We start from the raw sequence: 22,898 nt of genomic DNA on the forward strand, positions 1-22,898 counted from the left end.
TAAAAGAAAGATTGAGATTCAAGCCCAGATCTGTCTGATTCCAATGGTCATTAGTTAGCTCTTACGATTTACTGCCAGTACTGCAAGGGAGGTCACAAACACAAACATGCTTGAAGATGGATCATCCATAATGGTAACCACCATTTTTTTTAAGTGAGGAAAGAACTGTTACATTCCATGAAAATTGTTAATCTATGCATTTATGGTTAAATTTAACAAGGCTGGAGACCACTGAGACCAAGATGTCCTCCTAAAATAAATGTCGCCTTTCAGAATCAGAGACACTTGGCAATCCTAACTGGACCACATGTGTTCATTTGTTACATATGTGGCAGCAAACAGATGTGCAGACACTGCAAAGTACAGAGGAGCTTGTGTTGCAGATTATTTTGTCCCAAACTTGACGTTTAAGTTCTCTGGGGAAATACTAAGTCATTGAAGTTATACACATTTCTAGCAAGAACACAAGAGGTTTTAATATTTTTTAAACTAATGGACAATTATTAAGAAACACAATGAAGTCCAAACATATTTACTTTAACTTAAAATGTACTAGAATCAGTGGATTTAGATTTTCCTGATCACAGGAGTGATATACAGAGTTTAGCTTGGACTTAGGAGTTAGGCAGCTTATGTTGAAGACCTCATCTGTATCAACAGTAGTTCTTTGCCCCAGTTTCTCTGAAAAGTTGGGGTAATAATGCTTCTGAGTTCTGTTGTAAGGGACAGTAAATGATCCGTGAAACGTCTGTGACTATGCCCACTCAGAGTTTGCATTTAAGAAACATTAGCAATTCAACACTGGAACAGTTAGTTAGTCAACGGAATCCATAACTTGTGAATATATTCTTTTCTAATTTTAATGGATTTTGTATAACATTTCTTTTCATTTTGCAGTACATGATTGAAAATATAAGAAAAACTTAAAACATACTTAATTCAAAACTATTGTCCCTAGACTTTCATCTTACTGTTCTTTATGACACACTTGCTTAGTCTTCATGATTTAATTCCACATCAATGCTTTTTCTTGCTTTATATCAATTGCCAAGTCACTTAAAGTATTAATCATATGCCTTTATTATGTTTATTAGTTTTGTATCTCTGTGACCTCTTAGTATTAAGTCATTTCTTCTGTATCATTTTAATAATGTATCCAAACTCCAAATCACCAGTTTAAAACTATAAAATCGACATGATCAAGTATGGAAAAAAGAAAGCTATTAAGACAAATGAGCATTAGCAAATCAGAAAAGATGGCTCTAAATCCCTCTGCTGCCCTTCAGTCAGTGAGCCCTTGTGTGAACCACTCGTGATTCCCTAGTCTAGCTTCCTCATCTGTAAAATAAAGATCATAACATCTGTCAGGCCTTCCTCCAAAGGAATGATTGTGAAATAAGATATATGTGAAAGTCTTCTGTAAACTTTATAGTTTGAGGGTTTGAAAGTTTGTTTATTTAAAGTGTCACAGTGACAGATAAGATAAAATATGTGAAAACCCTCTATAAGCTGTATAGTACATACATGTGTTACACGTGTCATCGTATGAGAGCTTATTTAATTAATCCTTCATGATGGAGGCACTGTGGTGTGATTTGGGGTTTTGCAGCATTGCAGAGGTTTTCCAAGAAAGACAGCACATAACACCAAGTAGAATCTGATAAAGGCCCAGTAAGTGGTCTTGGGAGTGTACTGTAGGTGTCCAGAGAAGGAAATGAGAACCAGGGACTGACTGGGCTCTTCAGGGAACATGTACAATGAGGTGGGGTTTTGACTTCAGCATCAGATGTTGGGTAGGATTGAAATAAACAGAGATCAGAAGTGGGGGTCACAGATGGAGGAACAGCTTGAGCAAACATATACAGAAGCAGAAGAGCACAAAGGCTGAACAATGGCCTGATTCGGATGCAGAGGAGCCTTCCTGTAGGAAGCAGTGGGAGATGAAACTGGCAAGACCGAATGAGCTCAATGGAACGCCAGAAGAATGATGAGCTTTGTTACCACAGCACATTTAAAAGGAAAGCCACTGAAAGGGTTTTTGAGCAGGAGAATCACGTGGTAAAAACTGTGAACTCTAGCTTCAGACTAACCAGTTCCTAGTCCAAACTGACCTATTAGCCAATGTTTTCTTAGGCAACGCTTACTGGACATGCATGGTGCAGTGGAAAAAGTGTGAGTCTGGGAGCCGAGGGCGGGCCTTTGGAACGTGAGGCCTCTTTTCTGGACGGACCTACATTTCGGCCAGTGTGGCCGGCAAAGCCATTGTCTTATATCCTGGCTCTTTCCCATCACTTCTGGAACCACTTCTGCCACATTTTTATTCCATTGAATTTCTATCAGAGTTCCTCTAGGTTAAGAGTACAAAAACAGGTTAAAAGATGTTTTCTCCTGAGAGCCCTCAAAAAGTTCAAAACTATCCTGTCTGCTATTAATTCTTTTTCCATTCCTTTATTGCTCAATCTTCTTTAGTTGGTCACATTGCCTTTCAGAATACAGTGTGTTACCACATTACAATTAGAAGCACATGATAACATTTAAATGGCCATTTCCTGTCCAGATTCATCATTAAAATGCCCTTTGTCACTAACAAATTCCAACTCATATTTAATGCTATTTTAACATCAGATATATTCTTACTACATAAAATTATCTTCAGCCAAGCTTATGTAGAGTTTGAAAATCATCTTTGTATCTACTGAGGCTTACATTAATCACATTTTTGCCGAGAAAGAAAAACTTTGGTCCTAAAGCTATTGGTGGGTCCTCTGTTGGTTATTTAGGTATTGACACGCTAGCAGTAAGATTTTTCTTTCCTTTTCTTTCTTTTTTATCACGGAAAATAGAATCATTCTACCCATCTGTCCTCATTTTCTCAAAACCGGAAATAGGAATGAACTTAAGTTTTCACATATTCTTTGATTTTTATCTCAGCTTCCAGAGAGTGGCAGAAACCTGACAAATGTAAATTTGGAATGAGCATTATTTAAAACATGCTCCACAAAATCTAACTGGTAGATAAAAGGCAAGTCTGCAATAACAGCTAAGCCAATAAAGAGGGCTGAGGAGAGTCAGTAAAGTTATTAATAAGGTATCCATCCCACTGAAATATGAAGTAGAAATATAGGGAGCCGGGCTTCCCTGGTGGCGCAGTGGTTGAGAGTCCGCCTGCCGATGCAGGGGACATGGGTTTGTGCCCCGGTCCGGGAAGATCCCGCATGCCGCGGAGCGGCTGGGCCCGTGAACCATGGCCGCTGAGCCTGCGCGGCCAGAGGCTGTGCTCCGCAACGGGAGAGACCACAACAATGAGAGGCCTGCGTACCACAAAAAAAAAAAAAAAATATATATATATATATATATATATAGGGAGCCTAAAATGGCCACAGTAGAGAAAGGAGAATCACAATTTCTAAGTTTCTATTTATTTTTTTCTCATAGACATGGGATATGACTTGAGGTAAGTTGTCTCACCTTCAAGAATGTGTTCATACTTTACTTTTCACATTGTAAAATGATATAGACACTCTATGTCCCAAATAATAATGGTCTATCTAGGGATCAATTTGAGATCCTTGGAAAACAAACATTAAGCAATGGTAGAAATGCCTGATGGTGATTTATGAGTCTGGAAACCTTGATAATACCATTGCCATCTGAGTTTTAAGTCGTTATAGAATAAGAACAGACTTAGAATGCCATTACTATGAAATTATTCCCTATCCCTGTACATCAGTCACATTTTACAAATATAAAGTGATGTTTTCAAGATAGTTTTTTTAGGGTGTTTACTTTCTAGTTTATTATTGTTACACTTAAAATGTTCAGAGGTAAAATTATCTGGAACTAGACATCAAGATGATCAATATATGTCCCTGGCTTTTCAGATAGTTTGGCTGTGGTCTGTTACGAGCTCTTTTTGGAGAATTATTTAGACAAGCCCACTCCTTTTTAAATTAAAGATTGAGGTAATTAAAAGGGATTTTTTTTATAGAACAACTCATTCCTATTAAGAAAATCAGAATTCATTACTGAAATGAGATGAAAAAAGCCTAAAAATATTAATATCTCTTGCCACTTTTTGAAAGCTATATTTTCGTAAATTATATTTTCAAAGCCAGCACTTCCAGATGATGAAGCAAAATGAAAACTGAATTTTTTAAATCAAAGAAAGAATGCTTATGCTAGAGAGAAAGAGGAAAGGGAAACATATTAGTCCTTAGAACTATTCTTTTTTTTTTTTCTGTTTTTAAAAACACAAATATAGGCTTTCCCCAATCAAAAGTGGAATCATACTTCACGTGTTTTTTTTATTAGTTATCTATTTTATACATATTAGTGTATACATGTCAATCCCAATCTCCCAATTCATCCCCTCCACGCCCCCCACCCCCCACTTTCCCCCTTGGTGTCCATACGTTTGTTCCTTAGAACTATTCTTAATTCTAACTACAGTTACTAATTCTCATCTTTTAAACTTAAGAATTCATTAATACGTATACAATATCAGTTGTGGACATGTCTATGGTATTATCTAATAACACACAAGATATTGTGACTGCTTATATCCAAATGGGAGAAATAAGTGAATGTGTATATTTGCCTGTACATGTACAAGAGTATGAAGATGGATATGTAAATATCAGAGCACATTTTAGGAAACACAAGTATAAGAGTGTGTTTTCATATACTGTCACAGAAACGTAAACATATGGGAAACTGGAGACAACGAATTCATTAAGCCAGATAGTTCAAGGAAAAGGTGAGATTGCATGGTTTAGGAGGAGAGTAGGAAAGTGACTTAGCAGAAAGGAAGCAAAGAAATACCATGCGTCACATACCTCTGTGTGATCCTCCAGAGCCATTTTCCCTTTATTTCCATCTCCCCTCTGCCTCAAAAATGGGACCGCATTGACCCCATCAAAGGACCCTGGTGTACTCTGGCTTCTGAATAAGTTTGAGACTTTATTTCTTCCAGGTTTCATTCCTCAGCCCTTTGGCATTAAGACTGGTAACATCTCACTGCTGCTGGCCTCCATTCCTGCCCTGTTTGTGGTGATCCACTTCTACTCCAGACAAACTTTTTTAATCTGTCACTTTGTAAATAAATACTCATCTAATGATCTCTTTTCTGTTGGGAACTTGGCTGATATATTAGTTGGTACTAGAAATGGCCCCAGGAAACAGACTCCTTGAACTAAGACTCTGGGATTAGCACATCATATATTTGAGGCATACTGGGATAACCTCTTTGCTGGGGCTGTGAGGGATTGGGTAAGGGTAACGCTTGGCATATTGTAGCCTCATAAATATTCAGGTAACCACTGCGGTTGCATGAGATGAAGAGCTGGCAGAGATCAAGTGGCTGTAACACATAGCTGCTCTGACAATTAAGATTTTAGTGTCATTTAGCTTCTTTCTACAGTTCTAGAGAATATTGTTGACTGAAAAAAAAATGCACAACCTAAAAGTTGAGAGTTATGTTTTATTCAGCAGACAAAACTGAGGCCTGAAGCCCAGGACACAGCCTCTCAAATACCTCTAAGGGACTGTTCTGAAGAAGTAAGGAGGAGCCAGGACACACGGAGTTTTTACAACAAAGACCAGGTAGTTGGAACGTCAAAAGGTTACTGTTATCTAAAAAAGGGTACAAATTAACTTATCTACAAAACAGAAATAGAGTTACAGATGTAGAAAACAAACTTATGGTTACCGGGGTTGGGGGGAGGGATAAACTGGGAGACTGGAGTTGACATATACACACCACTATACATAAAATAGATAACCAATAAGGACCTACTGTATAGCACAGGGAATTCTACTCAATACTCTGTAATGGCCTATATGGGAAAATAATCTAAAAAAGAGTGGATATATGTATAACTGATTCATTTTGCTGTACACCTGAACCTAACACAACATTGTAAATCAACTATACTCCAACAAAATTTATTTATTTTTAAAAATATTTATTTATTTATTTATTCATTCATTCATTCATTTTGGCTGCACCAGGTTTTTTTTTTTTCTGTTGGTTTGTATTTTAATGATTTGCAGTACTTGTGTGGTATATTTGTGTGGTTTTTTTTTTTTTTACATCTTTATTGGAGTATAATTGCTTTACAATGTTGTGTTAGTTTCTGCTATACAACAAAGTGAATCAGCTATATGTATACATATATCTCCATATCTCCTCTCTGTTGAGCCTCCCTCCTACCCTCCCTATTCCACCCCTCTAGGTCATCACAAAGCATGGAGCTGATCTCCCTGTGCTATGCAGCAGCTTCCCACTAGCCAACCACTTTACATTTGGTAGTGTATATATGTCAATGCTACTCTCTCACTTTGCCCCAACTTCCCCTTCCCCCCTCTCCATGTCCTCAAGTCCGTTCTCTACATCTGCGTCTTTATTCCTGCTCTGCCACTAGGTTCATCAGTACCATATTTTTAGGTTCCATATATGTGTGTTAGCATATGGTATTTGTTTTTCTCTTTCTGACTTACTTCACTCTGTATGACAGTCTCTAGGTCCATCCACCTCACTACAAATAACTCAGTTTCATTCCTTTTTATGGCTGAGTAATATTCCATTGTACATATGTGTCACAACTTCTTTATCCATTCATCCATTGATGAACGTTTAGGTTGCTTCCATGTCCTGGCTATTGTAAATAGTGCTGCAATGAACATTGTGGTACATGACTCTTTGAATTATGGTTTTCTCAGGGTATATGCCCAGTGGTGGGATTGCTGGGTCATATGGTAGTTCTAGTTTTAGTTTTTTAAGGAACCTCCATACTGTTCTCCATAGTTGCACTGGGTCTTAGTTGCAACATGTAGGATCTTTAGTTGCAGCATGCAGGCTTCTTAGTTGTGGCATGAGAACTCTTAGTTGTGGCATGCATGCAGGATCTAGTTCCCTGACCAGGGATCGAACCCAGACCCCCTGCATCGGGAGTGTGGAGTCTTACCCACTGGACCACCAGGGAAGTCCCTAAAAAAAATTTTTTTTAAAGGGTTACTGTTTTTTAAAGAAAACCAGATATCTCAAGTTAAGGAATTTGGCACTTTTCTATGCATGGGAAGATGCAAGAGCCTGGGTTCACTGAAATCATTCCTTTGATATGCACCTCAGCTATCTGGGGCCAGTATCCTGTGCTTTCTCATGCTGAGTCTCCTCAGGATGTGTCATTAGGAGTGGCTGTAGTGTGATAGCTTGATGGCTGCAACATCCCTTATTTACTGATACGGCAGGCAACATTTTTTTTCACCGACAATATCGATAGGGAAAAAGATAATTAAAACTATGAACATGTAATTACAAATGTGTACAGAGAGTCAGAAGGTTTCCTGAGTCGCTTTGAAGGAACCCTGCTCTCCTATGGTCACTCAGAAGATATAGCTGACAACCAAGCTCACAACCTGATTGTAAATGTCGTAGAGTCACAGCACTAATTATAAATCAGACCCTCCATCTCTATTATACTAAGAGAAAGGCAATTATCAGGAAACAACAGAACCATGCCGCATTGGATGTGATATTTTGGAAGATAATGATGAAGTTAAGAACTATGAATCTCCAAATTCTCTTGAACAATTACCTCACAGCAAATATTGACTCTCTTCACACTCATACCCTCCAGTGGAACATGGAATTGGATGGTGAAATTAGGCTGTTATGATAATCAGTTTATGCCCAGCAACCGGCTTCAGAGGGAAAATTCAGATGCTGCATCTTATGGTATTCCTTTATTTTTTTTTCTACTCTTTTCCCCATTAGTTCCTTATATGAAGAATAGCAGAAATAGCTAAAATTTTAGACTCTGGGAAGGAATATGACAATTAATGTTACCCCATGATGATGCAATAGCTTATGAGATTTTGTTCTCACTGGTTGCAGATAAAGGCTTTTCACCCAGACAAAGACAACACTGGGTGCCAAGAGGCAAAAAGGGCTGACTCTTTTTGTACTACAACAAAAAGCCTCCCATACCCTCTGACTTCAGGTCAATGGGGAGCCTAGCAAAAGGTAGGAAGTAGGGAAGAGAGTGATGGCAGGGAACTTACTTCCTTGGCTTCTTTCTGGCGAAGTTACGTAGGGCTGGCTATACTCTCAGTGGAAAAAATCCCTGCTCATCCCCAGGTGGTCTTCTGTTCTCATCACTTCCTTGGTGAGTCCTCCTTTTAGGTCTCAGGACATGCATGGCGTAGGGGAGGGGAGCAAGAGCTCTGTTGTGGGTGGTCCCAGGTCCCTGCATGATCCAGTTGTTTAATAAATTCCATTCACACCTTGGTCATTAGTCCCTTTGTAAATGAACCTTCCTTAAGTTACTCTGATGTGAGTGGGCCATCTGTTTCCTGTGAGGAAAGACCCTGACTGACACTTAGATGTCTGATAACAAACATGCCAAAACCAACTTTAGAATATGCAGAGGCAAAAAAAAAAAAAATCACATTGTACAACCTAAATATATACAATTTTTATTTGTCAATCATACCTTAATAATCTGGAAAAAACTGGTAATGAATCCAATTTGTGTAAAAACAATACACATAGAAAAAGAACCAACAAGGTCCTACTGTATAGCACAGGGAACTATATTCAATATCATGTAATAACCTATAATGGAAAAGAATCTGAAAAAGAATAGATAGATATGTATAACTGAACCACTCTGCTGTACACCTGAAACTAACACAACTTTGTAAATCAACTATATTTCAATAAAAAATTTTAAAAAGAAAAAAAAAAAAAAAAAAAAAAAAAAAAAAAAAAAAAAAAAAGAATATGCAGAGGCAAATTTGGCAGGCTTCTCTGTTTGAAAAAAAAAAAGTTCACTAAGAATTTTCCTCTATTCTGTATCTTTTCTGAAAAGACATCACTGAATCTCTAAGAGAACATAGGTTTTGAGCTCCAACCATTTCTGAAATGATACTGATGTTATCCATGAGTGCTGCCAAATCTCCAGGTCATGTCTGCAATATAGGATGATGCTTTGGAAGCTTTTAGTGAAGGTAATCTTTCCTAGAAACCTCAAAAAGGTCTACGAATACAAAATCATTTACCATACCAATGAATACAAAGCTGTTTACCATAATTACCCTTCAAATTCCTCTTCTCATTTTATGTCTGGGTACTCAGTCTAAATAAGCATGACATCATCATGTAAATCATGAGAATTTTCAAGTAGTGATGGTGGATTTTTACTGATCCATTGGATCTCTCTTGCTTATTTCTCTCTGGTGACTAATGGTGAGTAACCAGAGAAGGTAACTCATGTGCAGTTAGGTTTGCTATCTGGTTACCTATCTAATAGTGGGTTAATCAACTGTAGCAAAGACTAGAAAACATTCCAAGTAATTAAAATCCATTAGGTTTGCTGGCTCTTACCTAAAAATCTAAAGCAAAACAAAACAAAAAGCAAACAAAAGTAAAAGACAATAACATTGTCCTAAGCTGGAATTAGGTTTGTTGTTTATCTTTTGTTGTCTGACACATTTATTAATTCAGCCAACATTTGAACATCAAGTCTCAGTTTAGGTACTGATGATGAAAAAATAAAAGAAAAAAGAAAATAATACACGAATCCTCCCTTTGGAGAATTTCTAGTCCAGTTGGGAGGAAGCAATTACAATATAAGTACCATGGTAAAGGTAAACCATGTACACACACAGGAGGGGCATCTAAGTCAGGTGGGAGATGGTCCAGAAAAATCTTCTTAGAGGCATCACATAGGAGAAATGTTTTGGAGAATAAATAGAATTAGATAGGCCAAGAAAGGGGACAAGGACATCCCTAGGAGAGGGACAGATACAGACAAAGATGCAAAGATCTGAAATAGCATGATGTGTTCAGGGAACTGCCAGGGGTACTTTATAGCTGGAGAAAAGGGTGAGTATGAGAAGGTGACTGGTCAGGAAGCAGGAGAGATAGAAAGGAACAAGGTTCCAAAGCCTGGAGCAAGGCTACAAAGTTTACACTTCACACAAAGTTGTAGGGCTGTATTATTCAGAATGCCAGCTGCAAGTATAGTAAATGGTTTCAAAAGAAAAAAATGGACTGGCTTAACTGTAAATCCATGATAGGTTTGGCTTCAGGGTTAGCTAAATCCAGAAGCTCCCGTGATTTCCTGAAGTTTGCTTTCCTCTATGTGTTGGGTCCAACCTTGGACTATAAAAATATCTCATGGGGGCAAAATAAATGTCACTGTCCTTGGATTCCTTTGTACATACCATAGGGTCCAGAGGAAGATAAGAGTCTTCTATCCTGGCATTTGAAGCAAGAGTTCTGAGATTCACCCAGATTGAAACATTTTAAGTCACATACCCACCCTTAGACCAAACAGGGTTCAACCCTGGGAGTGGGAAAATTTCCAATGAGGCATGTGTGTCAAATTCTCAAAAAGTAATTATTTCACAAGTAATGGAACTACCCTCTTTTTAACACTACATTTTACTAAAAAGCTCAACTAGTGCTGTCTTAGAGGCTTTACTTTTATCCACCTTAGTAAGCCACATGGTCAAATGATACTAAGTCCTGGAGAAAAAGGTGACACGTTATAAACCAACTGGAATTTCATTATGCTAGATATTTTAATTATGCACGATGGGCACCAGAATTCCAATGCTTGTTCTTCTTTTCTAAGGAATTAGTGAGAACTTTTACCCAGAATCAGTATGGCCAAGAACAGTGTCATAGAATCTAATATGAGTCCTTTGAATGTGGGCTGTACATTATTCTATATTGGCCAATCCATGCTGAGATGTCCAAATTTTGCTTCTGGCTTGTATTATTGAATCCCTACTTCTTTCTAGGTTTTCTTCAACATACGGTCTTTGAGGATGGCGTCTTTGCCATTTGATTTCTTGAAGAGCTTGCTTCCCTCTAATGTGCTTTGCACAACGTGGCCTGTGCCCTTTCCACGCATTTGCTTTGGTGGCTGTATCTTCCCTCGGGTGAGTTGCTTGCTCTCACCTCAGTGGTGGCAGATGCATTTTAAGCCCCTTTTGTGAGAAGTTATTTTTGTTAGGAGTTTGCATTGTTCACAGTACTTTGACATGTGAAGAAAAAGAATACTAAACACAAAAAGATGAAGCCATTCTTGACCATTACTTAATGTACAAGATTAAGGATATATCTCTACTAACTAACTTTGTGAATGTTTAAATTGATGTTTGTTGAAGTTCATTTCACATTTGTATTAATAAGAGTAGATTATTTTCTTCCCTTTTAAACTGGTTACCTTGGTTTTTATTAGTCCTTAATGTTGATCTGTATCTGGACAGGACTGACTAACCTCTTCCCAGGTATTTTCAACTTCTAACAATGTTTGGGTCAACTCTTGCACATGACTCATATTGATTATACATTCATTGTAATATCTTCTCCATTAGGTAATAAATTTCTTAAGGGTGACATTAGTGTTTTCCTTCTCAGCTATTCTATATACTTTCTAGTGCTTGGAGGGCTAGATCTTCAATGAGTATTCAATATATAATTAAGACATGTTTTTAAAACCAAGTCAGGAAAAGTGTTCTTAACCATAGTCCTTTTATTTGGATAAATGTTTAAATCAAGTATCTTACCTAAAGATGAACTATCCAGTATTAAATTATGTTGGATTCACTAATGATGTTCTTCTTAGGAAAGATACTTTTCTGTAAAGATGATTTCCATTCACCATCTCTGTTGATGACTTCAAGTACAGAGTTTGGGATTTTCTTATGAAATATGTAGAGAATTCTAAATTTACAGGGGTAAAAAAAACAGGTACATGTAAACTGGTCATAATACTTTGCAAAAGTGACGTTATAAAAGTCTCAGGGATTATATTATGTTAATGTATGTAAGATATTTTTAAGGTCATAAGTCATAAGATTAAGTCCAAAGGTGACCAATATAATAAATAAAAATAGAGTGTAGAATCACCAAAGAGCTATATCATGCAGTATTTTTTATTGCTAAGAGAAAAAATTATTTGTTGCTTTGAAAGTAGTGATATTTCTTCACATTGTTCTCATTTCATATTTTTAACAAAATACTTTAAAATGGAGTACTCTTTTATTGTAATATCAATTTTATCCCTCTTGCTTCAAGGAGTATATCCCATAATCAGAAGAATTGTACATCCTAAGGCATAAGTTGCTCACCCTTTATTTGATAGCCACCTGATGAACTCTGGATTTTCTGAGGTCCTTTTCAGGTCATTGTCCTATTATAATTGTGAGAAAGGAATGATTACTGCATAGAATAGCAAAAAATTGTTAATAATTTCTCCTCCCTATATCCTTTGAACCCCACTGAAGTTTATACTTCATTTGTTTTGCATTACAGTTAACTTTATACTTGTCTAACTCCTTCATTTTTCTATCTTTAAAGGTAAGGACATATATCTTCTCTTTTCTTACATCGGTAATAAAAGTTCTTTTCATATAAAAGGGAGACCCTAACATTTGGTGAGTTGACTGTCTGGAGAACCATGTAAAACCCACTCTTACTGTTAACTAGCCACGTGATTGATTTTTGATAAATCACTTAATCCTCCTGGGCCTCAGTTTCTTCATCTGTAAAATGAAGGAGTTGAACCAGCTAATCCTGAAGACATGTTCCAGTTCTAAAATGCTACAGAGTATATGATGGCAATAACCAAGCATTGTTCTTCCCTATCAACATAACGCCACTAGAAGTCTATGGAACATGTTTATATCCCAATATATTTAGATTTCATCTGCTATTAATCATCTACAAGTTACAAGATGGTTTGGATTCCACAGTTTTATTTAGGCTCTTTCCATTAACAAATGAGCTGAATCGTATTGGTTTAATGCATTCTGATCGCTGCTCCTACTCTGTGCCAAGTCTGGGTAAAGGGATCCTTTCCTGTAGGTTAAGTCACTCTAGAGAGATGTTGCACCTCCTGTAAGAATTTTTGGATGCAGTATTTGCATTACTTTGCCATGTTTCCCCAGGCAGGAACTTGTCTGGTGATGTAGGCAAAAGAATTCAAGATGCAAGTTTTGTTTGTACTCTTTTTTTTTTTCTTGACTTTCTAACCTGTACTGAAGCAAGTGGTCAAGCTCTCCCCAGCCCCTACCCAGTTTACCTATTAGGAAAAACGGAAGGGGGGGTGCAAAAGCTGCTGACTCTCAGGTGTACATGGTAAAGGCCAATGTGAGAAAGGGTTCATTTTAGATTAAATGTATTCTGAAATAATGAGTTTCCCAAATTTCTAAAACTACATATTTTCTTTAGCTCTGCATTCTGAAACAAAGCACACACAACTCCCCCCAACCCCCCCCCCCCACACACTTTGCAGAGCTGCACTTTGGCACCGAGGGTGTGACTGCAAAGTCATAATAAACGAGTAGCCAACAAAAACCACTTAATGAGGCCCACCTATACAGTGTGACCCAGCACAGGATAAGCCTTGCTAAAATATTTCACCTGGCATGGGTTCAAGTTTTGAAGTTGAATGAGTCTGCTTTTGTTTCTCACTAAGTTGGGAAGAAAGAGGACTTGTTGTGGAGGAGAGCAAAGGGAGGAATGAGTTAAGTCCTCAGCATCTGTAGTTCTTTTGCTTTGCTTCTTTTCAAACAAGCGCACCACATTGAATAGCATGTGGAAAATTGGCATTTCCAGTGAATAAAAATTAACTGGCAAACAACAAAAGGAAAAACTGAGGAATGCTGTTTGGCTTGTCTTGTCTTGTCAGAGAAAGAACACGTGTGAATCAAATGGTTTAAGATGAATTTCACCTACACGTCTGGCTCCTGTTCAGATGTTTTTAGATTTCTTACTCAAGTTTGTTTACTTGGTAGTTTTTTTTTAAAGTATAATTTTTCTGTAAGTTAAGAACAAAAAAGGAGAGGACCATAAAAGTAGTATGGGTGAACAACTGTTCAAATGTTCCACTTCAAAAAACTTCCTCACTTTTGTTTTCTTTTGGGGAGACATTTAAAAATTTATGTGAAAAGCCAGAAAACTAACAATAGTATTGTAGAGTTCTGGCCTTTGGAGAAGATTGCTAATCTGATATTTTCATATGAAAGTATGTGTTTTTAAGAAAACATATAAAACGTTTTTCAATATCAAAATACTTTTCTTCATGCACAATAGTTCCCCCCCCCCACCGCTGCCGCCCAATATGCTGCATGCACTTAAAATATTTGAAATTAAAACCTCATTTTATTCTAGGGAATTTAGAACTGTTCATTTGCCTCCCTGTGTTGTGAAGTTATCCACTGACTGAATGTGTTTGATCTTAGTAAAAAGTAAAAAGCTTAGTAAAAAGCCTCATCGCTGTCCTGTTCCTCGCTATCTTCCTTTGAGGCAGAAAACCATCTGACACAAAATACAATTATATTTTCATTTAAAGAAATGACCCTCTGAATACAGAACAGACAGCCTTTGTCATGCCAAGTCTATCATGACTTGTGATGGAATCAATTAATCAAAGCAGTTATCTGGTGAAAGAACATATGTTCAGTGACAGAGATCAACTTTCCTGAAGAATAGCTTCACGAAAAGTTGCACAAGTTTATATTTTAGTGACAAGGATGTCAAACAACTCATCACGTATGTAAAATAAATCACCACCAAGACCTTTTCAACAATACCAAGGTCATGGGGTTTTCACTACTCTCAGACAATGTCATTAAATTATAATGACTAATGGTGCATTTCAAACAGTGTTTAACTTTCAAAATAACTGGACATTAACTTCAAGGGAAAATATATCACAAGGGAAAAAATTCCCTACAAATGATACTGCTCAATAAAGCCAGACTTCATAATTTGATATCAGGTTGTACCCATCTGAAAGGTAGGAACTTTAGGATGAGAGACTGGCTGAGTTGTAGGGGAACTTAGATCACTCAATGTAACTATGTTACTTCACGGATGAGGGAGCTTAGGTTTAATGATAGCAAGTGACTACACAAGTTTTGAGCAAAGCATGGTGAAGACTCAGTTTTCCCAACTCCCAGCACTATGCACATTACACTACAGCACATTTCATGTAGTTTCTGGGTGATATACTTGTCTGCATTTCATATCAGTGTCTCTGGCCTCTAGAGTTAAAAAGAGAGAGGTATCTGGATTGGAGCTGAGGAGACTAGAATGGATGGCACACTAACTTTCCTTTGGCAGTGCCTCTCCTGAGCTTAGAATCACATGACTGCTCACTCTAAATAAGAGTAAGGTGAAAGGAATATTTTACTGTCTTTTGAGGAGAACCAGAAGCTCAATTCTTAGGAAAGAAACATCTTTGCCAATAATTTTATCATTTTGATGAATTTCTGCTAGAAGTTAACAATATCGTTTTGAAGGCAAATACTCCTGCAAAAGCAAAATAAGAAAGAGAACTGCTGTTATAGTTTTTTTTCAGTGACCTGTTTTTCAGCTTAGTTTCTCTGTGTGTGTGTGTGTGTGTGTGTGTGTGTGCACGCTTGTGTGTGCATACAAACTAAGTGAAACTATTTTTAAGTATTTGGATCACAAATAAAAAAAGAAAAATTAAGACAAATAGCCCTAATGTAATTTTTATGTTCTAAAATGGATTCACTCTGTGACTGTTTGTTTGATTTTATGTGTTATAAAATAAAGTTATAAGATTTAAAGCAGGGCATATTCAGCAGACTTTGAAAGGTTCGTAATTGTTGACTGTAGCAGCAGGTGATTAAGAAAGAGTTTAGAAACTATTTTGCAATGGGCCTCCCAATTATTCATCATTTGAATCAGTCCAATGTGTTCAGCTTTCAAAGACTGGCTTAGTATCACTGCCAAACTGAAGCTGGCATCTTGAAAGCTTATTGAATCTTTGTGACCAAGTGCTTTGTTATTGTTTAAAATTTTTCAAAGTAAGAAACAATAATTATTGAAGATGGAAAAACACTTCCTTGTGAAAATAAGTTTTTAACACTGTTGCTCTAAGAATCATGTTCCATTTTGATACCTCCTATTTCTCTTATATACTGATGAATATGCAGCTATGCCTCAACACTTGTCTTCCTGGAAACTTCCCTTATCTTACTTTGGCTCATAATAGTTGACTTCCAGTACTACACGATACGGTATTTAAACCTCTAGGACACTAACACTGAAAGTATTATTTCTCATTACATTTTTTAAAGTTCACCTTCAAAGCCACTTAATAAAAGGCAACAAAAACAGAAGTTTTTACGTTCCCTTTCTCTCTCTAACCAGTTTAATTTTTCTTGGAAGATGTTGTTTGTTCATAATGTTAAAATAGGGAACTATTTTTTATGTAGAAAATAATGATTTATTTTCTGAACATGCAATATGCACAAATGGTGAATTATTATAAAACTTATATTGCCTACAATATAACACATTATATATTCTTCAAGGATCACCAAAAAGGCTACCTATCTCGTTTTACTCTAAGCAGCAAGAAGCCAGATGGGACCTTTGATACCGCCTGGAATCTTCACTAGATGAGCCAGTTCCTCAGGTATATTTCACCTTCCATGTTACTACAGGCACCAGTGTTGCTAACTTTCTGCTGCTACACAACACAGATCTCCAGTATTCAACAACATTTCCTCACTTTGCTTTGCTCTTCAAAGATGGTCAGGCTTTGCTGAAAGTCTCTTTAAGGCCTCTTATTTTTCCTAACAGTCTCCTTAGGTACCCCCAGATTTCTCCTATTACCTCATCCCCGAGCCACTGTTCTGTTTTAAGATATTTGTAGTGATAGCATGCTACTTCCAAGCACAAAATTTATATTGTTTATGTATTACTGTGGAAGAGATCACCTCAAATCTTAATGGCTTAAAACAATCTTATGAAACTTCATAATTTTCGTGGATTAGTAATTTGGGAGCAACTTCCCAGATGGCTCTGGCTTGAGGTCATTCATAAAATTATATTTCCTGTATTTCAGCTAGGAAAGCAGTCACCTGAAGGCTTCCCTGGGGTGAAGGATCCTCTTTCAAGGTGCTTCAGCTGCTGAGCTGGCAGAGTGGATCTTGTTGCTGGGAGAGGCTTCAGATGTGGGTCTCTTGCTAGGGCTGCATGAGTAGCTCATGGCTTGGCCATATTGGGAGACAATTTTCTAGGGCTGTCTCACATCTTGTGAGCAGAGGAAATGACTTGCCATGTTCTGAACTATCTTTCTAAGGGTGTTTGTATAGCAAACAACCTTAGAAGATAGATAGTCTCCCTCCGGAGCAGAGGGAAGTTTATTTTTCTTCTCCCATATAATAAAGGTAATATATCCTTAAGGTAAAGATCAGAAAGGTTTATTGCCCATTATTAAAAAATCAGGTTCCCTAAATTTGGGGTTCATCTCCTTTAAAGCAACCCATTGCCTGGATAGCTATCACTTGGCCCATTTTGCAATGGCCTATGGAAGTGGGGCTCAAGGAACTGGCACAATGCTGATACTTTGTCTACTTTCATTGTATTCAGTGATAAACTATCCTTTGAGTATGACCCAGGAGTCTCATGTCTTCTACTACCATCTATGGAACTGTGGCAGGGCAACTTAGCTTGCAAGAAGGATAAAATCTCAAATCTTTCACAGTTCTTGACAGGCAGCTGGTGTCCCCCAGAGTGAATGATCCAACAGACCAAGACAGAAGCTGAGGTGACTTTTTGACCTAGCTGAGAAAGCTACACGTCATCATTTCCATAGTGTTCTACTGGCCAGCCCTAATTCAGTGTGGGAAGGGACTATACAAAGGTGGGAAATGCCAGAAGGTGACATTAAGAGCTATTTTGATACCTAGCTATCACAGTTCTCCTAAAAATTGTAAAGACTGTAAAAACTTGAGCTCAGAAATAATATATTGATAATCTTTGTGCTCCCTGCAGAACTCAAACTAGTGTCTTTCATATAATATCTATTAAAAAATATTATTTATTGAATTGCAGTTGCTCTAAAAATATTATGTATGGTATAGGGAACAAGACTTCCATATGAAATGTGATGTCCGTAAAAATATTTATCAGTGTACCTTTTGTTATCTATTAAACCGAAGAAATCTCAGCACTGAATCAGAAGAGGTATACTAACTAGCATTGTAAAGACCCATGATAAGGGATATAACCAGCTGATTTTGATTGCCTAATATTTTCTGCTTCATCAAAATCTTCTGAACATTATAGAATAAAATTGAGAGAATAAGATTTGTGGAATGTGTGGCCAAATCTCAAACACTCCACCCATACAAATTTTCCAAGAGTGAGGTAAGGAGAATGGAAAAAAGGACAAAAACACTCTAATTCATTTGAATAACTTAATTGAAGAATAATCAGAAAATTAAAGATTTTCTTTTAAAACAATTTTTAAAATTCAAATCACTTTAAGAATTATAGAATTAATAATTTAGCTAGGGAAAATGATTTGTATTAATCCTTAGATTGCTGCCACTTGTAATTATGGAGTTCAACTGTATCTTTGTGGAAGTGTACTAAAATTCCTAAGAGCAAATGAATTTAGATTAAGTTGGAGACATGTAGTCATATTCCATTTTAGGTACATTTGAATTTGTAAATTCAACTTTATAAGTTAAGGGAAAAAAGAAGAAAAGTGGCTTTCACAAAACAAGGCCCTTAGCTATAAACAAATTACTTCCTCTGATGTGCAAAGAAACAGTAATCTATCCCTACTCTAGGGAAAAATGATTTACTGTAGTGAACTTCTTGAGAGATGGAATGATACCCAAACCATGTTTACTCTATCTCATGTAAAATTTAAAGGACCTTCAAAGTTAATTTTGACATAAACAATTCTTTCCCTATAAATGTCTTTAGAATCTAGTCACTGAATAATATTGCAACCACACCATGCACTATTTTTAGAAATTTTAAGACAGAGAAAAAAAGAGATTTGAGTGTGGTGATGTCTTTCATCTAAATATTTGTCAATCAAACTTCCATCTTCAAATCCTGACCCATTTTTGTTCATGATATCACCTCAGCTAATAGCACAGGCTTCCTTGAAGCTCAGTGACTGAGATTTATCAAAGAAAACTGCCATGATCTCTGCAGAAATAATTTCCAAATTTTTATGCAGTTATTATATTTTCTGGCCTGGGAGTATAATGAGTTTAAAGCATTAATTAGTAGCACATTCCATCTTTTGCATCCCATGGTTAAACTGTTTAATTAAAGGCCTTGAAGCCTTCTGGGCAAAACAATCAGCGCATGGTGTGATCATCTCCTTCTTATTCTCTTTGCTTTGTGCTTCTTCATCTTTTGGACCTTAATTCGTTTATTCTAGGACTGTTTGGCCCTCTCTACTCAGGCAGCAGTAGACAAAGGAAGTCAGTAGTAGTTTGGTTTGTGTAGATTCTCGGAGAGATTGATTTCTGAAGGTTGAAGACAGTCATGCACTGCACAAATATTTGTTGAGTGAGTACCAACTAAGGTTCCTGACACTGCTGGATGTTTTGAAACAACTGATGAATCAGATGTAGCTCCTTGTTTACATGTGAACGAATGTTCAGGCAAGAAGGGGAAATTAGACTGGGACAGAGCTATCTACAATCCAAAGAAGCCGTAAAATGCTACAACAATGTAGACAGTGAAGAGATTATTTCTTAACAGGGGGAATTAAGAGAAGACACAAGGGTAAAATGGGGTTTAAGGTCTACTAGAAAGAATTTAGATTTGCAGAGTTTGAGGGGTGGGAGAACGCGGGAAATGAGAGACCAAGCAGGCAAGGGCAGTGTGGGTCACCAAATGAAAGGATATAAAAGGAAGTAATGGGGAATAAATTTGAGTTAAGGTAAAAACAGGGAAACTGGGCTTCAAATTCTACAGGTAACAGGCAGCCATCATAGATTATTTTAGCAGGGTTGTGACATAATCTAAATTTGCTTGAGTGTAAGAGAGTAAAGGCAGTGAGACCATTTAGGAGGTCAAATCATGCAGGTTCTTGTTAGGTTTTTTTAATGATTTTAGACTCTTGCAAGATTAAAAAGAAGACATTATTAGAAAGGTTTTAATTTGGGAACTAGTTGTTTAGATTTGTGTTTTAAATAGCTAACTCAGGCTATAGTGCAGAATACATTGGAAGGGGTAAGAATAGACACAGAGAGGAAAGAAGCTAGCCTGTCTCTTGCAGCTCTTAATGTTTGCAGGCTGCGCTTTTTGTTTGATAATCCATCAATCCACAACCGCTTCTGCCTTGACTTGGCTTCCTCTTTCAAGCATCTTTTTGATATTCATTGTCTGATCTCTCACCTTGTGACCATACCTAAGAAATATGCTTTCTTCAGTAGAATCAATGCACTGGACCCACTCATTACCTGTCTTTGCAATAGGGGAGTGAGGAGGTAATTAGAAATGCCACTCTTTGTCATCGTAGTTGTTACAGATTTCTCTGCGTGTGTGTGTGTGTGTGTATCTGTGTGTGTGTGTGTGTGTGTGTGTGTGTGTGTGTGTGTGTATGTATGTATTAGAAGAGTGTGAGGTTGGCCTATGAATGTGGGTTTGGAACACAGGGAATAAGATTTTGTATTTTAGGCTCATTAGTCTCAGGAAGCAAGAACTGTGAAACTTTTAAGACTGCAGGAATAGGTGGATTGCAGGTACTGTGTCCAAAGTGAAAGGGCTAATTAACATTTTGCCAAATGGAGTGGGTGCTGGAGCACACTGGGGCAATGGCAGACTTGCAGAAGGAAACCTTTTTACAAAGAACCTTTAAAAAAGCCTGTGGGAATAAAGCAGATTGGTAAAGCCTGTAGCAAGTTAGGACATACATGGCTCCTTCCCCATGCACTTGCTTAACATCAGAGAGCAGGGTCTATGGGTAAATCCCATCACCTTAAATGCCCTATGGGTAGCCAGTTTTTATACCATTGGGTTGATTTTAAAGATAGCTGAGCCATTGTAAATATTTCCTTTTGGTGAGTAGAAATAAATCTTCTGGGGGAGAAAAGACTATAATTTAAAGAATTCTCTGCTGGCCTCTTTCTATATTGTATTGATCCTGTGACTAGGTTAACACTTCCAGTGTAGTATGAAATAAATATACTAAAAATGTACTCTTATGGGTGGCAACACACATAGCATGGCAAAAAATTAAGCCTCTTGCTCAAAGTTACATGGCAAATTGCTGTGGTGCCATTTTACATACAATTTATTATCAGGTCAGTGGGTGGATTTGCATTTGTGAGGATAGAGACTAAGAGCAAAACCCGATAAAAGAGGACAATTGATGACATAGATGAGAAGATGGCTCACCACCAAACTAGCATGAGTGGCACTGTTTTTATGACTGGCTACTTATACTTCATTCCAAAGCTCAGCATAATGAAATGTAAGAAAACATTTAGAAAATTCAACTTATGAAAAAGACTTGCTTTCCTAAGACAACATGCCCATTCATGATACTGACTTCAAAGCAGCTATTTAATTATAAGAAATCTAGCTTAGACAATTATAAATCAAGGAACCATCAAGGCCCAAGCCCACAGTCATTCTTTAGATACTGTTAAAGGTTGTTAGCATCATTAAAAAAAAATATTTCATGTATCTGTCACTGAATAATCATATACCCAATCTTATGTAAAAACAACTATATTTGCCAATAGTTTGCAGTCTGAAGTAAAAATAAAACTCTTCAACCAAAGAAACATCTCAAAATGTTATGGTATTTGCCTGGGTTGATTTCATATTGATTTTCTGACATTTATTTATTAATTTACATACTCAAGAAATTTTGGCAATATTATCCAATGCCAAATAGCATAGGTCTCTATTCTCAATTATTTTATAATTTAGTAAGAAAGACAAATAAGACATATTTGTATATTAAGAAACTTTGTTAGTTATTTCTGTTAGGAATATTTGTCCATTTTATAAATATGTGAAAAAATGATATACAGTAGTGTTTTTTCCACATTTTTAAACGTATATGTACACATTTTAAAAAATGATTTCAGCCTTTGAAGTTGGCTTAAATAGTTTTTCTTGGTCTAAGATTTGAAAATGATTCTCCTGGGGACTTCCTGGGTGGTCCAGTGGTTAAGATTCTGCCTTCCAGTGCAGTGGGCATGGGTTCAATCCCTGGTTGGGGAACTAAGATCCCACATGCCATGTGGTACAGGGAAAAAAGAAAAAAATGATTCTCCTATATATTTTCATAGTATGTTATGATTTCATTTTTACATTTATAAAGTTAAACTTTCTAGAATTAACAGAGTATTAAAGAGAATTCTGAAAATTAATCCATCTACTGTTTTTTTTCTTTTTCTTGCCTTCTATTTTTAAATTTTTTTTATTGAAATATAGTTGATTTAAAATGTTGTGTTAGCTTCAGGTGTACAGCAAAATGATTAAATTATATATATAAATATATATATTCTTTTTTTACATTCTCTTCCATTATAGGCTATTAAAAGGTATTGAGTATAGTCCCCTGTGCAATACAGCATGTCCTTGCTGGTTATCTATTTTATATACAGTAGTGTGTATATTTTTTAATCCTAAACTCCTAATTTATCCCTCCCCCTTTTTCCCCTCTGGTAACCATAAGTTTGTTTTCTATGTCTGTAGGTCTATTTCTGTTTTGTAAAAAGTTCATTTGTATCATTTTTTCTAGATTCCCTATATATGATATAGGGATATTTGCCGTTCTCTGTCTGGCTTACTTCACTTATTAAAGAGAATTTTTAAATGTCTACAATTCATCAAGCACCATGTGGTATTTTCTCAAATACTACAATCAAAATATTCTTATTCTTGGAAATTTTATTTTTATTATTTAAAATTAATTTTTATTAACATTATTTGGGATTTTTCTGAATACACTTATTCTTTGTATAAATCTGACTAGATTTTCCAGTGACAATTAAATCATGTTTTAACAATTGAAACTTGAATTGGTCTCGTTACGTTCACAATTTCATTGTCTATAACTCCAGTTGGACCC

The 22,898-nt window shown here is 36.6% G+C and overlaps 1 protein-coding gene across 1 annotated transcript in view; it reads left to right on the forward strand.

Moving 5' to 3' along the window:
- LOC115851494 (uncharacterized) overlaps positions 1-22,898 on the forward strand; it is a 206,618-nt gene that overhangs the window by 166,806 nt on the left and 16,914 nt on the right. The window contains exons 6-7 of the mRNA XM_060283514.1: positions 5,491-5,601; positions 10,810-10,950. Coding sequence (XP_060139497.1) covers positions 5,491-5,601; positions 10,810-10,950 — 252 coding nt within the window. The remainder of the gene's footprint in view (positions 1-5,490; positions 5,602-10,809; positions 10,951-22,898) is intronic.

Source organism: Globicephala melas, chromosome 14 (genome assembly GCF_963455315.2).
Source record: "Globicephala melas chromosome 14, mGloMel1.2, whole genome shotgun sequence".
Lineage (NCBI taxonomy): Eukaryota > Metazoa > Chordata > Mammalia > Artiodactyla > Delphinidae > Globicephala > Globicephala melas.